We start from the raw sequence: 14899 nt of genomic DNA on the forward strand, positions 1-14899 counted from the left end.
CTTGACAGACTGGAACTCGCAGCAACATCTCACTCTCCTACTCGCCAGAGAGTACCTTGCCTTTCATACCTCCTCACCTCTTTGGAGTGCCTTATTAGACTGGGACCTACCTAGAGGTAACCTGACAACCCTCTTCTCTCGCGGTCTTCTTCGGTGGCTGGTGGAGAACCCGAACAAGTAGACAAGATTGCCGTCTCGTCTCTTTACGGATACCGCGTCAAGGCATCTTTCCCTGCCCTGTCCTGGTCAATCCAAGGCAAGAAAAGGTACCTGAGGTAAGGTAGCGTCCAGCTCATCGCGTGCCGTGCCTGGCCAGATGGGAGGAAAGTTGCGGGTACCGGAGCAGGTACAAAGTCTGGACAGCACTGTATTCTTACACCATTGTGGTAGGCAAAAGCAGCCGCGGCGCATGTGGGAACGCTGGCTGCTGTGGATGGTCCCCTGACGCAGAGCAGCGCAGCTTTGGCATTTCCCCTCAGAAACAATGGAGGACGACGTGGACTGGACAGGCAGAGGACGAGGGGTGCAAATGCCCAGGAACCTTGTCCAAACCGTCCCGCAGCAGTGCCAGCAGTAGCGCGCAGGAGGGAGAGTCCATGTACGTACGACTGGTTGTGCGGATACTTGAATCCATACCTCCCTCTCACGTACTCGAAATTTAAGAGAGATTCCCAGCTTGCCTGATACCATCTTGCCTCAAGTGCTTTGCCGTGATTTAAACTGCAGAATGAGAGCTGGCATAGTTAGTGCTCATCCCTTCTCGCCCGTTCAGCCAGCCCCGCGGCCTATTCATCCGCGTCTGACTTCCATCCTCCAGAAGACCAAGAGGGTTCCGATACGGAGAGCATGCAAGCCCAGGCGGGCAATTCACTCCCACGCCTCCATCGTCTTCGCCTTTATCCTCCTCCTCTTCTAGTGAGGGGCTGGCACACTAATAACCGCCGAGTCCAGCAGGTCGGAGGTCGGAGGACGTCCGTACTAGTCCCAGTTGATGGTCCTGTTCCGCTTTCCTGTCAGGGGCTGGTCCGCTACCTATCAACGCCAGTCGCTTCCATGTCGACCTTGAGCATGAGGGTTGACAACAGAAATGGCTTTCGTCAGTGCATCGGAAACTCTATCTCGGTCTGACAGGAGGCCCGAGATCTCCTTTGGCTCAAAAGGTTCGATTTCCGGTTGTCTACCGCAAATTCTTGACCGGGTTGTCACCGCTCTCGTTCATCTTTACTGCTTGACTTTGTCGAATTGCCAATCTGCCGAGTAGGGCTTGGTTTTGGAGGGATACCTTGCTTTTGATTTGCAGTCGACTTCTCCCCTCGGCGCAGAGCAACCGCACATCCAAAACCAAGGACTTGCATGTCTCTTCAGGCGGTGTAGCCGCTTTGTGTGATGTGTTCGTAGCTTGTTCTCGACTGTCTGTGTGTGCCACGCACAGCCTGCGTCGTATTGCTTTTCGGGACTTGGATAGCCCTGTGCGACTGACAGCACACTTCCCCAGATGGAGTAGCAATGCATCTAGAAGGGTTGGAAACTCTACCGGCCATCATGTCCGTGTTGCTCCCAGTATGACACATCTACCTCAAGAGATGTCTTGGTCGCAGCAAGACCGGTTGACGTTGGCAAGATATCACGATGAGTGAACGGAAACCAAGCCCACGTCCGTGCCACGGCCATCGAAGATCTCAACGGAGCGGGCAGACCAGGGCTGTTCGCCAAATAGCGAGATGTGCACAAGGGGGCTAAGACGACCTGGAGTTTCGTTTGAAGCTCTGAGCCCTGTCATTGGTCTGCCCAGTCAACGACTGATGACGGATAGTATCCGTAGAGCACTCGTCTGTCGGTCGTAGAAATCCTTAATCCAACTCACCCATTAGAAAACCCAAGGTCGAGGCTTACTTTCTTAAGAAATGGCATCGAATGGCTGGAACAGTGTATCGAAACTTTTGATCGATTGGCCAATCAGTCGGCCACGTAACGATGGCTGTCTCTGACGTTCGAGGAGTTGTCCCTGAGCTTTTCCAAAAGGCTAGGTTGCAACCCGCCATCGGTGAGGCACGGGATGGAGGCTTCAGAAGATTGCTCAACTTCCATAAGAAGGTTTACCCTTGATCTGTGACTGCACTGCTCCAAAAGGTCCCGCTCAGTTTTCATTGCTTTTTTGGTTTTTCTCTCCAAGCCGGTGACGGGGAAACAGGGCCCTCCCAACATGGGGTTTTGGCTGGGTTGGCCGCCGCCAGTAAGACGTAGAGCGCCCTGAGCAGAGAACTGTATAGTACTTGAGTTTGAGGAGCGACGCATGTCCAGGACTGTATATCGCTGATATTCATACACAGGCGCATCCTCGGCACAGCGTATGTGCGAGTAGCAATACGTCGTTTGCCCCGCGATTTGGGTTCACACTACTTGGTCGCAGCCGCATCTCGTACCGTGGCCGGTGGGCTCGAGAGGATCGAGAAGTGACTTGCATCTTCCCACTTCCCACACGACATGAGGCTTGTAAGATCCATGTTCGAGGGGTAAGAGGTCCAGAGGCTTCGTCATAATGCCGCCGAGGTTTTTCTCCCATGCGGCCATCGGTTTGCCTGTTCCAAAGTGAAGGCAGAAGTCGGAGGACTTGATTTGTTGGGCGGCAAGCATGGGCTCTCGTAGGCGTGTAGCGGCTCGATTCTACACCGACTTTTAAGGCCCGCATTGAGTGGACTGTCTGCGAAGTCTGCGACAAAGCAGGCTGCAGGCGTGGTGACTAGACTCCAGACTCGGACCGCAGTAACCTTTCCAGATCGACGTCGGAGCAAGACTGCATTAGTATATACTGGCTTTGTATCCGTACCTTGCCCTACTTGGGTATGAGGAGATGGAGATGACGGCAACTGTGAGCATCAGAGGGCTGTTCGGTTCGTAGACCCTCAAAGCGCTGCATCCAATCCAGCCCGCCAATCCTGTAGGCGACAAGAGTACTGCTGAGTTGCAGAGAGACCTGGCTGTCGTCCCATGTCACTTGCAGGACGCTTGGGACAGGCACGAAGCGACGATGGGCTAGAATGATGGATGGTGTTCCATCTGCCATTTCCTGCGCTAGCTCATGGAATACCGGCTCGATGATCACTTTAGTTCGGATTTTCCTTTGCCACCCCTTTTTTTTTTAATTGATTGCCATTCTGGCGCCGACCCCTAGTCGGTGATGAAAAGGTTCCATCAGGCAAAGGCGGCAAAGCCCTTGGCTCTGGCTCTCTTGTGTCGCGATACCCCAGCGGAAGGAACCCCTCTCTCCTGCGATAACAGAGTGGTTGGACCCTCGATCCGCCGCAGAGTTCGGGGCCGCAGGTCGTGACTCGCGGGGTTAGCCTCTTGCATCATAGGCGACAAGCATGGCCGGAGGTCGAGGTTGAAGGCTGGTGATTGTGTCCAGGCCAAACGCGGCGCCGTTGATGAGGACCGGTAGTACGCCACGAAGAACGGTTTGAGTGGCGCCTCGTTGCAGTCGCAAAGTTCCGGAACGTGCAGTCTGGTGCTGAATTGGCTCAGCGCCCCCCGTGATGGTTTGGTAAGGTTGGCACTGGGTGCGGTACGCAGCTGGGTGAACGGCAAAGGTGAGGCTTCGCCATCGCGGGGCAGATTCACCAACAAGTGCAAGGTAACCGATCGGGATCCGATATCTGGAGACAACGGGGGCGGTTTCAATTGGGATTGCGTTGATGGTTTGCGTCGCGACTCGAGCTGCCACAAATTTGACTTGCCAACGCAACATGCAGAAGCCGGCGCCGTCGAGGTGAGATCTCTGCATTACACCTGTTGCGGGTCATTCCAAGAAGGATAAGGTATCCTACGGGGAGTATTCCGATTCCGTGTGCGACGGCAGGAGGTGGACAAAGGAGCAATGGCATTGTTGGGTCTTTGTCTGCTTCATATTTCGAGTTGTTCGCGGCATGTTCCAAATTGCCTCTTCATCTGGGTTGTTTCTGCGCTAACGGCGGTAATTGTGAAGAACAATTGAACTCACGAGTCTTGCTTCCATGCTCGTTCCAAAGGAATGGCTCAAGTGAGGGGTGGTTTGCGTAAAGTGGTGGTAAAGGAGAGGTACGGACGGATACGGATAATCGTCCAACGAGAGGGGTAAAGTATGAGGTAGAGAGGAAACATGCCGGATGGCGGGGCTTGCAGCAGTGGACACAGCCAGGAATGGAAGAGCCCCGTCCCCCCACATTTTCCCACCTCAGCCCACTGGCACGGTGCACCTGGCCCTGCCCGCCTCGTACCTACGTGCCTAAATGCATCGTGCATCGCAGCATGAATGACTAACATGGCATCGTGCACGACACTGGACCCGTGGACACGCCTGAACTGACAGTCAAAGTGGATAATCGAGGGCGCAAGAATCTTTGTGGTTTCGATGAAGTTGCTTCTAGATCCAATCTGGGAAGCTGATTTCACATGTGGACAGTTTATAAGCCTTACCTGCAGCGCTTGAGTCTTGACAATGCTGGCCCAGACTCCCGGTGCCTCGTTCCTGGCTCCTGGCTCCTGGCTCCAAGGTTAGGCGCCTGTCAACTTAGACTGGGACTTGGGCAGAGACTGAGCCCACAGATGAAGTGATCGAAAATTGATCTGGCAGGTTCTCAATGCCCATTCCCTGATTCATCATGCCACCCTTGACCCTCTCGATAGTGAGGTGTCAGTGTACTCGGTATGTACCTCGACTTCAACATCTGGTGATTGACACTTGAAATTGAATTGACCTGGTGCTAAGTCAGCACGCGGCAGCACGCGAACGACACGGTTCCAAAAGGATGGGATGAACTGCCTGATAACCTTAGGGAACCTTAGGCAAAGGTAAAATACAATTCATGCAACCACTTTCTCTCGGGTGAAGGAACTCGTTGCTGACCTCGGTACCACTTTGCAGCTTATCGCACGTGACCCTGCTGATAAGCTGTTACTCTCAGGTGTACAATGGAAGGGTCGCTGTCCCGTCGGTCAGCAACGCACTGGACCAGACCAGACCGGACCGCGTCGCGCTCTGGTGGAGCAGCTGGCAGCACCCGGCATCGCGGGGCCAAACTTTTTTGCTGCTGGCCGCCACACTCATCTTCCTCCAATTCTCGCCATATGTGTGTGACTCGAGTCCCGACGGCTCAAAAATCTACCACGATAGTCAGTCATACTTCACGCCACCGACCTGCCGAAGCATAATGTTTGCGCATAACCGGCGGTGACACTCAAAATGCAAGACGACGGCTTCGAGGCTCTTTTGGAGCCCTTCTACAACGGAAAGAAGCTCACAGACCCCATCTCAACCAAGGAAGACAAATTCCAGCTCCTGCCCGCCTTCCTCAAGGTCAAGGGTCTCGTCAAGCAGCACATTGACTCATACAACTTCTTCGTCGAGAACGAAATCAAGGAGATTGTTCGTGCCAATCGCATCATTCGAAGCGATGTCAATAGCTCTTTCTGGCTCGAGTAAGCCACCCTCGCTGTCGAAACCCTGCACTCTGCTGATCTCCCCTTAGATTCACTGATATTAGGGTCGAACGCCCTAGTCGTGTCGACTTCAACGATATCAGGGCACAGAATGAGGTCTCCCCGATGGAATGTCGTCTGCGCGACATGACGTATGCAGCCCCCATCATGGTCGACATCGCCTACATCCGCGACAAGTCAAAGATTGTGCGCAAGAACGTTCCTCTCGGACGCCTGCCTGTCATGTTGAAAAGCTCGATTTGCCGCCTCGGTGGTGCTACCAATGCCGAAATGTCTCGCATGAATGAGTGTCCTCTCGACCCCGGTGGCTATTTTATCATCAACGGAACCGAAAAGGTCATTCTCATCCAAGAACAGCTTAGCAAAAACAGAGTCATCGTCGAGGCAGACGAGAAGAACAGCATCATCACAGCTTCCGTTACCAGTTCGACTCACGAGCGTAAATCCAAGACGTATGTTACACTCAAGAAGGACCGGATCCTCCTCACCGCCAACATTCTGGTCGAAGGAATTCCCATCGTCATTATCCTCAAGGCGTTGGGCGGACTATCAGACTACGAGATCATGCAGCTGGTTGCCGGAGATAACGGAAAATACCAGGACGAGTTCCTTGTGCAATTCGAGGAAGCTACCAAGGTCGGCGTTTACACACAGCAGCAAGCTCTCGAATACATCGGCGCGAGAGTAAAAATGGGCAAGAGCAGAGTCCCATTTTCCGCCCAAGTCAGACGCAACCATGTGGAAGAAGCCCTCGACGCCTTGGCGAACCTCATCATTGCCCACGTCCCCATCGAGGGCTTGGACTTCTATCCCAAGGCAGTCTACGTGGCATTCATGACACGTCGCGTCCTCATGGCGCAGAGCAACCCTAGCCTCGTCGACGACCGAGACTTTGTCGGAAACAAGCGCCTCGAGTTGGCAGGTCAACTTCTTTCTCTTCTTTTCGAAGATTTGTTCAAGCAGTTTTGCGGCAACGTCAAAAGCAGCATCGACAAAGTCTTGAAGAAGGACAACCGTGCTGTTCCCCTGGACGCCGTCAACATGATCAGCAATCATGCCAACATGATCGGACAGGGCATCAACCGAGCAATCCAGACGGGCAATTGGACCGTTAAGCGGTTTAATATGAATCGAGCGGGCGTGACCCATGTGCTCAGTCGTCTCAGCTACATCAGCGCTCTTGGTATGATGACCCGTATCAGCAGTCAGTTCGAAAAGACCCGCAAAGTCTCCGGTCCTCGTGCACTTCAGCCATCGCAATGGGGTATGCTTTGCACCTCCGACACGCCAGAAGGTGAAGCTTGTGGTCTGGTCAAGAACTTGGCACTCATGACCCATATCACGACCAACGTCGAGGAGGGACCTGTCAAGCGATGGGTGTTTACGCTCGATGCCGGGGTCGAACCCATCAGGAACTTTTCCGGTGGTGAGATGCACCGTGAAGGTTCATATGTCATACACATTAACGGAACGCCCTTCGCGTTGACGAGATATCCCAAGCGATTCGCCGGAAAGTTCAGGACAATGAGGAGGCGTGGCTGGATCTCTCCTTTTGTCAGCATTCACATCAACAACCACTTTAACGCAGTCCATATCGCCACCGACGAAGGCCGTATTTGCCGACCTTACATCATTGTCAAGAACGGCAAGCCCAAGCTAAAGGAAGAGCATCTTCGACTTCTCCAGCTGGGTAAGGCCACGTTCGACGACTTCTTGACTCACGGAATCGTCGAGTACCTCGACGTCAATGAGGAGAACGACACACTCGTTGCTCTGTATGAGACAGACGTCACCATGACCACCACTCACATGGAGATTGAGCCGTTCACAGTCCTTGGCGCTGTCGCCGGTCTCATTCCCTTCCCTCACCACAACCAGTCTCCCCGTAACACCTACCAATGTGCAATGGGCAAGCAAGCCATTGGTGCCATTGCTTACAACCAGTTCAACCGTATCGATACCCTTTTGTACACCTTGGTGTATCCCCAGAGACCGATGGTCATTTCGAAGACGATCCAGCTGGTCAACTACGACAAGCTTCCCGCTGGACAGAATGCGACTGTTATTGTCATGTCGTATTCTGGCTACGATATCGAGGACGCGTTGGTGTTGAACAAAGCGTCTTGCGACCGTGGTTTTGGACGCTGCCAGGTCTTCCGGAAGTACACCGCGGAACTACAGAAGTACCCCAACGGCCGCCGCGAGCGTATCGGAGACCCCGTTAATGACGAGAATGGCCGAACCACCAAGCACGCGGCGTTGGATGAAGATGGGCTGGCAGTTGTGGGCTACAAGGTCAACTCGGGCGAAGTCATGATCAAGAAGGAGACGCCGCTTGACACGGGATCGACCGGCATTGGCATGGATCGCGGGCCGAGCGAGTTCCGTGACTCGTCTATTTCGTACAGAATAGCTGACCCGGCGTACATCGACAAGGTCATGGTATCTCACACAGAGAGAGAGACGATGGTGGTCAAGGTTCAGACGCGGCAAACGAGACGACCGGAGCTTGGCGACAAATTTTCTTCTCGTCACGGACAGAAGGGTGTCGTTGGTATCATTGTCGATCAAGAGGACCTCCCATTCTCTGACACTGGTCTGGTTCCCGACATTATCATGAACCCCCACGGTTTCCCCTCTCGTATGACCGTCGGCAAGCTTCTGGAATGTTTGACCGGTAAGGCTTCTGTCTTGGATGGCCGAAAGGACTACGGCTTCGGTGACGCTTTCCGCTCCCACCCACTGGAACAAATGAGCGCCGCGTTGGTCGACCATGGATTCTCGTGGGAGGGCAAGGACTACTTCACATCGGGTATCACCGGAGAGCCCCTGGAAGCCTACATTTTCAACGGCCCCATCTACTACCAGCGTCTGAAGCACATGGTGCAAGACAAGATGCACTCGCGTTCTCGTGGTCCCAGAGCCATCCTCACCCGCCAGCCCACGGAAGGTCGTTCCCGAGACGGTGGTTTGCGTTTGGGAGAAATGGAGCGTGATTGTTTGATTGCGTACGGAGCCTCTCAGCTACTTCTGGAACGTTTGATGATCAGCTCCGACGGGACGCAACTCGACATCTGCCAGCAGTGTGGCTTATTCGGCTACAAGGGATACTGCCATACCTGTAAGAGCACCAGGGAAGTGACGCAGATGACGATGCCGTACGCTGCAAAGCTTCTGGTGCAAGAGCTCATCAGTATGAACGTCGGTGTGCGGTTGCAACTTGAAGATGAGTTCCCTCACCCAAGATGAGGAGGAAGAATGGCACGCTGTGTAAATTACGTCAAGTGTATCACATTTGCCCATGGGCATTGGAGTTTGCCTGCACGGTAGCGTTGGTCCCCCAAAAGCATAGACATATACGAGGAACGTCAGTATCACAGGGTATAGGGTTGTCAATTGAAACTCCGTTTGCAAACATAACCGTTCCCGCATGTTCAGTGTAAGTCGGATGTCGTCTCCGACCCGACGAGGAAGTGGGGTTCCAACCCGGGCGTGCGGAACCTTCTCCGCATTCCCCGGCCAGCTGCCAAAGGTACCTACCTGAAGCACGGGCGGGTTTTCCGTAACTCGAGGTAAGGTAGCTTCCGGAAGACTCCCCTGCCCTACCAAATTTATGTTCGCCGACTTTTCCACCCGCAGCCTTCACCCTGACATCATCCTTTCCGCCGCCCTTGATTGTTCGCAACGTTGCTTTCTACTGCTCCTGCTTTACACCAATGCATCACACTTTCATTTCATGATAGCAGCCTCATAGGACCCATGGCCACTTTGCGCCTCGCTTCGACGCCCACAGGCGTTCGCGCCGCCGCCGCCGTCGCCGCAGCATCATCCCCGCTGACCTGGTCTTCCTGCGCAATCCCAACGAGCGCCTCCCCGCAGACACCGAACGTCCCGATACACCCTTCCGCCGTTGTAGCTTCCGCAGCAGCTGCTGCTGCGGTAGCCACAGCTACAGTGCCGGGCCCGGTTTCGTCACCGCCTCCGTTTGTTCTCGCGCGCGAGAGACCGAAGGAGAGTGAGCTTCCAAAGCGGTACTTCAACCCCTCCAACACAGCGTTCTCCGAGTCGGGTGGGAAGCCGAGTAAGAATCCTGGCAATGAGAACAACGCCTGCCTGGGGAAAAGTACGTTTCTACTCTTCCGTGCGTTCCTCTAGGAAAGAAAGGAAGACTAACAGTGCGCCCAAACAGCACTACGCATCCTCCAAGACCACCTGCCGACAGTCCTTCAATCACCTCTCCCCCAAGAGATCCTCGCACCGAACATCTCCCTGCACCTTTTCCCGACAACGCACCCGCATCTTCCCACCGTCTCCGGCAGGGTAGCCTACACCGCCGCCCTCTGGAGCGCCCCGATCGCCTGGAACAGACTGCCGTTAGTCGGCAACGTGCGGCTATCCATCATCTCGGAGCGCGTCACGAAGCATCCCCTGCACTTCGCCCCCTTGCGCGCTGGGGCTTTGCCTGAGCAGCTTGTTGTTAGGTGGTGTGCCGGCGGGAAGAATGGCTCGAGCACGACACCGACAACCGATGGCAAGGCGGCACGGAGGGATGACGATAAGGCTTTCACGGGGCTCTTCGTATTCCAGTTCGACGCTGACGGGAGGATATTAAGTCATACCATCGAGACGGTGCAGGAGGGTGGTGATTGGGAGAAAGGTGTGGGCGCCAAGGTTGTCGGCCTGACGGATTGGTTGCTCGGCGGTATGAGGAGGGGAGGAGACAGTCCTAGTCCCGCGTTCGAGGGGCTGGGTAAGAAGGACTAAGGCACATCATGAACAGCGAAACTTTTTCTTTGGGGAATCGGCGTAACGGACACGGCGTTTCTGCTGTCGGGCATACCAATCATCATCATCATTAGGCGGGCGGCGTAGTCACCACCTCTCCTCTACTCATGTAAACTACTGTACAACAGCCTCGAGGAAAACCCAGGCGCAACTCCGAAACTCCCTCTTATGCAAAGCGATGCCGTGGTCATGCTCGAGAATTCATCTTGTCGCCCTCCTCTTCTCGTCCTCTTCTGCATGAGAAGCCATGACATCCGACAAATCCCCCTCCCTAACCAACAAGATCTGCGTGTCCGCCAATGTCGAGCTTGTAACCGTCGTGCCCAGAATCCACCCGTTCCAAATCTTCTGCATCACATTATTGGTGCTGAGCATAAGACAGCCCTGCATTCCCTCCTCGTCCTTTGGCGTTACTGCGAGCATCAACTTCGTTGCGCCGGAGAATCGGTCCACCACGTGCCACAGACACCCGAAAATCTGATCGGATTCCTGCTCCGGGTAGTGCAACTCCTCAAAAGCGCATGCCACGTACTTTACTCTTCTGGTGTCTTCTCGCCTGAGGAAGTACACCATGGGGCTGTTGAACCCGTACTGGTCGTAGGCCTCGAGCTCGCCGACGAGATACAGCGCGTCCAGCGTGAAGTTGAACCACGCCCTCGGCGGTCGCGCGATTGGGGTGTCGCTGAGGAGCGCCGAGACCTTCCATCCAAAGGCAAGCTCATAATGCTTCAGCCCCAGCGCGCGGGATTCGCGGCAGATGCGGAGGATGACGGGGCACGTCGGGTTGAACACGACGTCCTTCTGCTGCTCCTCAGGCTTGGAGGCGCCGGCGGAGCGACCTTCAAACGCCGCACGCCGGGAGGGAAGCCGCGAGTCTCGTTCGAAGCAGCATACCGTCACGACTCGGGGAACGATGAGGTGCGACCATATCTTGAGGCGGATTTCCGGGGGTAGGTCCGGGAAGCGGTGGAAGTTTGGGAGCTTGTGCGCCGCTGCATTGGTGATGGAGGCGGCGCGCGGGGCGTCGAGGCCGTCGTCGAACACGGAGAACTCGAGCCAGAATTTGGAGGCCGACGTGAGCGCTTTCAAATGCGTCTCTTCGTCCGGTAGGGGGGATGGAGGGTTCTCGACTTCCATGTTGAGGTGAGCTCGGTGGTGACTGGGGATGCGCAGTGGAACGGGACACACTGCAAGACTTGTGAGATTCTACACGTCGAGAGAAATTCGAGAAGTAAGTCTCATGTCACCGGAGTCGAGATCATGGTAAATATGCGCCGCGCGAGACTGTTCTCCTGCCGCGACGGTGACAAGGACGGGCTTGTGATGGATGAGATGAGAATGAGGTGAGGTGAGGTTCCGTGGTTGAGAGGAGGCCCGCGGCCGGAGCTTGTGTGCTGTGACGGCAGACAGCCCACTTTCCCGTTCAAGCCAGCTTGGCCACCTCGCCTCGGCGTTCTGCAGCGAATCACAACGGCAAAAGATCAGCGCCAAAACGGCGAGCTTGTTCCAAGGAAGCGACTGGGTTTGCCATCTCGTATCCTGTTTACTCTCTCGGCTCGAAAATTCCGGAGAACCAAATTCATGGTTGGAGGTTTGCAGGGATGTTCACCACTGCGATGACTTCACCAAGGACGACAAGACAACGTTGTTTAACAAGAAGTTGGCCCGGGACTCGTTTCATGCCCCAACTTCAGCTCGATTGAAGATCAAGTCTTGATTAACGTAGAAGCAAAAGTCACTATATATTCTCAACTGTCTATGTTTGTAGATTTATAACCACGGGTATTTGACTCCTCAGCCCCAACTAACCCAAACAAAAGAGATCGTTAATTATGCCATATTACTTCGGAATCTGTTCTTCGCCAGACTGGTGCTCCCGGGTCGTGATCTTATCTTTCGAAGAGCCCTTACGAAATGGCTTGAGCAAGTAAACACCTTCGTATATGGCGTTCTGCCTGCCATTTTCGCCCTCCTCGCTCCTGTTGATGTAGACATTACCAAGAAAAGAGGCAGTAATGGTGCACTAAGAGCGTCCATGTTAGCCTTATGAAATGCATCATCCCGGGCGGGTAGCAAACTTACGATGATCATGAAGGGGCAAATGGCGACAAAGGCCCAGACAACACCCATCTTGGCCTCGTTGGTAACCGCAGCCTGTTGCTCGACGGGAAGGCTCTTGAGCGTGGCAAAGTCTCGCAGGGGCGAGTCGTTGCTGATTCCGGACGCGTTATTAAACACAGTAGTCATAACGGTGAGGCCAAGGGTTCCGCCAAAGGGGTAAGCGACCGCCATGAGAGAGATCACTGCGGCGATCTTCTTGGGGAATTGCGCGATCCCGTGGAGGGGAACGGGCATCACACGTAGGCCGGTACCGACACCCGTCAGAGCCATCATTCCGTAGACGGTAGGATTGTGCTCCGTGTAGATGGCCCAGGCGATCAAGCCAATCCCAACCATTTCGAGGATGGATCCGATGAAAATGGGAGGGAACGTCTTGCGCGGCCAGGAGTTGCACATGAAGGCAGAGATATACACGCCGACACCCAGACCCGGCGTGAAGTACAATAGCTGCGTGCCGGCTTGGTCGGCGGACCAGAGCTTAACCATTGTGAAATAGATGTTGCAGAAGTACAGGACCGAGTACATGGCCATGCCGGTTGCGAATGAGGTGTAAAACAGCAAACCGATGTCCCTATTGCGAATAAGCTCCCAAGGAACCATTGCCTTTTGGGCAGGGAACCGACGGGCGAGGGCTTTGCCAGGAGACATGTGGTATTCGTAGGTGATGAACAACACGGTGATGATGAGTCCGAGGATGAGAGTGACGAGCACGGCCGGGCTGTTCCAGGCATAAGTTGCGCCGGCCCATGAGAGACCCAGGATCAGCAGGCCGAAGCCGAACAGGAAAAGGACCTGTCCGCCGACGTCGATTGTCTTGAGACGCTTGGCAAAGGTGGATCTCCGGCCGGTCTCGGTAGTCTCGTCGAGTTGAGAAAGAGGCTGGGGGCCGAGGAGTTCGGAGCGGAGAACGAAGTAGATGAGGAGCATGCTGGCGAAGGCGATGGGGAGGTTTATACCAAAGCACCAACGCCATGTAGACTGAGCCGTGATGTAGCCCCCGATTAGAGGACCTAGGCCCCATCCCAAAACACCTCCCAAGAAGGAGAAGGCTGACCAGTTCCTCGCATTCTCTCGCAGAGTGACCTTGTCGGCGATGATGATGCGAACGAGGACGTTCAAGCCAGCGCAAGCAAGACCCTGAAAGGCGCGGCCGAGCAAGAGAACCGGGTAGGCAGAGGTGGGGGCGCCAGTGCAGAGTGCGCTACCAACGAGCATCAACGCCAGGCAAGTTTGGATAGAAACATGACGTCCGAAGATGTCGGCGACCTGGCCCCAGAAAGGAATGAAGGCTGCCGAGGTGAGGTTGAAAGCTGCGATGATCCAATTGAGCTGGCCGGTTTCGTCTGTTTGCATGTTAGCAGGAGTAAAAGATTACAGGAGCCAAGGGGAGCGTACGAAAGTCGGCTGCAATCCAAGGAAGGGCGCTCGCGACGATGGTCACATCCAGAGCCTGGACGATGAATGGGAGGATGAGTCCGGCGAAGAGTCTAACCCTATATATGATTCTGTCCTTCCGAGCAGACTTGCATGTCGGGCACGACCCAGCTGCCGCGTCGAATTGGTGACCACATGTAGAGTTAGTCGTAGTTCGCTCTACCTTGTCCTGAGTACTGCTTTGGTGATCGGCGGCTCCCTCGCTGGCGAAGTCGTCTGCAATATTTCCATCGGTTACAGGTGTACTAGACTCTTTGGCGGGTGTAGTCGTGGGTGTTGATTGATTTGCAACCTTCCTGGCCTTGATTGATCGATAGATCTTCTTGCCCAGGTATATGAAAACCATATTGGGTATGGACTCTGTCTTCAGAAGAGGTGCTGGCTTGTTGAAGGGGTCGAGGATTCCGACGCCGTTGATAGGAGAGCGTCTGAGAAGAGGTCAGACTGATATATGAGCTCCCACGGATCTTGCAAGCTCGGAGCAAAGAAGGAACTGAGATGTCGTGAACATGTTCAAGCTTCGGGGACATGGGCACCTCATATATATCCGCAACAGGCATAAGGCGGGGTACAGTGAAAAGCAGTGAAATGGAAACCTGCGCTTGGAGAAGCGGAATGAGCCCCCGGACAGGTAGGAAGGACGGCTAGCTTTGTCGAATGCGAAAGAGAGGAGAAAGAGAGGAAGATGACCAAAAATGGGCCATATCGGAAAGGATTGCCGCCACGATTCTGAGGTTATGGCATATTGGGAGTAAAGGAAGGCCAGGCTCAGGCCCGTTGGACGATAGGAAACGCATGCAGGAAGATGCAGAAACACAGCCTGCAAGGCGTACATAGCACCTAGGATCGAGAGCATTTCAGCGGGTGTGGGTGGCTGATTCGCTTTCATCGTGTCCGCACCTCGTCGTTCTCTCCGATGACTAGCCGTTACCGGCCGCGTCCATGTCCACCTCATGTGGATGAAGATTGAGGTGAAGGACGAACAATCCAGTCCAACATCCAGGAGCTTGGTTCAGACCCTTACCTACCTTATCTATACCTATGTACCTTAAGGCGGTACTTGGCTGCATCATTCATCAATAGG

The 14899-nt window shown here is 54.5% G+C and overlaps 4 protein-coding genes across 4 annotated transcripts; 2 read left to right on the forward strand and 2 right to left on the reverse strand.

Annotated features, from left to right (window-relative positions):
- Window positions 1-5218: 5218 nt before the first annotated feature.
- On the forward strand, window positions 5219-8724 carry CkaCkLH20_12013 (uncharacterized protein; the record flags this gene model as incomplete). The annotated part of the gene is made up of 2 exons (XM_038894727.1): window positions 5219-5454; window positions 5505-8724. The coding sequence occupies 2 exons, from the start codon at window positions 5219-5221 to the stop codon at window positions 8722-8724; spliced, it is 3456 nt and encodes a 1151-aa protein (XP_038739984.1).
- A 510-nt stretch (window positions 8725-9234) lies between these two features.
- Window positions 9235-10239, forward strand: CkaCkLH20_12014 (uncharacterized protein; the record flags this gene model as incomplete). Its single annotated transcript, XM_038894728.1, has 2 exons — window positions 9235-9598; window positions 9665-10239. 2 exons carry the CDS (start codon window positions 9235-9237, stop codon window positions 10237-10239), a joined length of 939 nt encoding a protein of 312 aa, XP_038739985.1.
- A 222-nt stretch (window positions 10240-10461) lies between these two features.
- On the reverse strand, window positions 10462-11397 carry CkaCkLH20_12015 (uncharacterized protein; the record flags this gene model as incomplete). Its single annotated transcript, XM_038894729.1, has 1 exon — window positions 10462-11397. One exon carries the CDS (start codon window positions 11395-11397, stop codon window positions 10462-10464), a length of 936 nt encoding a protein of 311 aa, XP_038739986.1.
- Window positions 11398-12100: 703 nt separating this feature from the next.
- CkaCkLH20_12016 (MFS multidrug transporter) lies at window positions 12101-14671 on the reverse strand (the record flags this gene model as incomplete). Its single annotated transcript, XM_038894730.1, has 4 exons — window positions 12101-12283; window positions 12343-13724; window positions 13777-14243; window positions 14631-14671. 4 exons carry the CDS (start codon window positions 14669-14671, stop codon window positions 12101-12103), a joined length of 2073 nt encoding a protein of 690 aa, XP_038739987.1.
- Window positions 14672-14899: the final 228 nt, after the last annotated feature.

This window comes from Colletotrichum karsti (genome assembly GCF_011947395.1).
Source record: "Colletotrichum karsti strain CkLH20 chromosome Unknown Scaffold53, whole genome shotgun sequence".
In the NCBI taxonomy this organism is placed as follows: Eukaryota; Fungi; Ascomycota; class Sordariomycetes; order Glomerellales; family Glomerellaceae; genus Colletotrichum; species Colletotrichum karsti.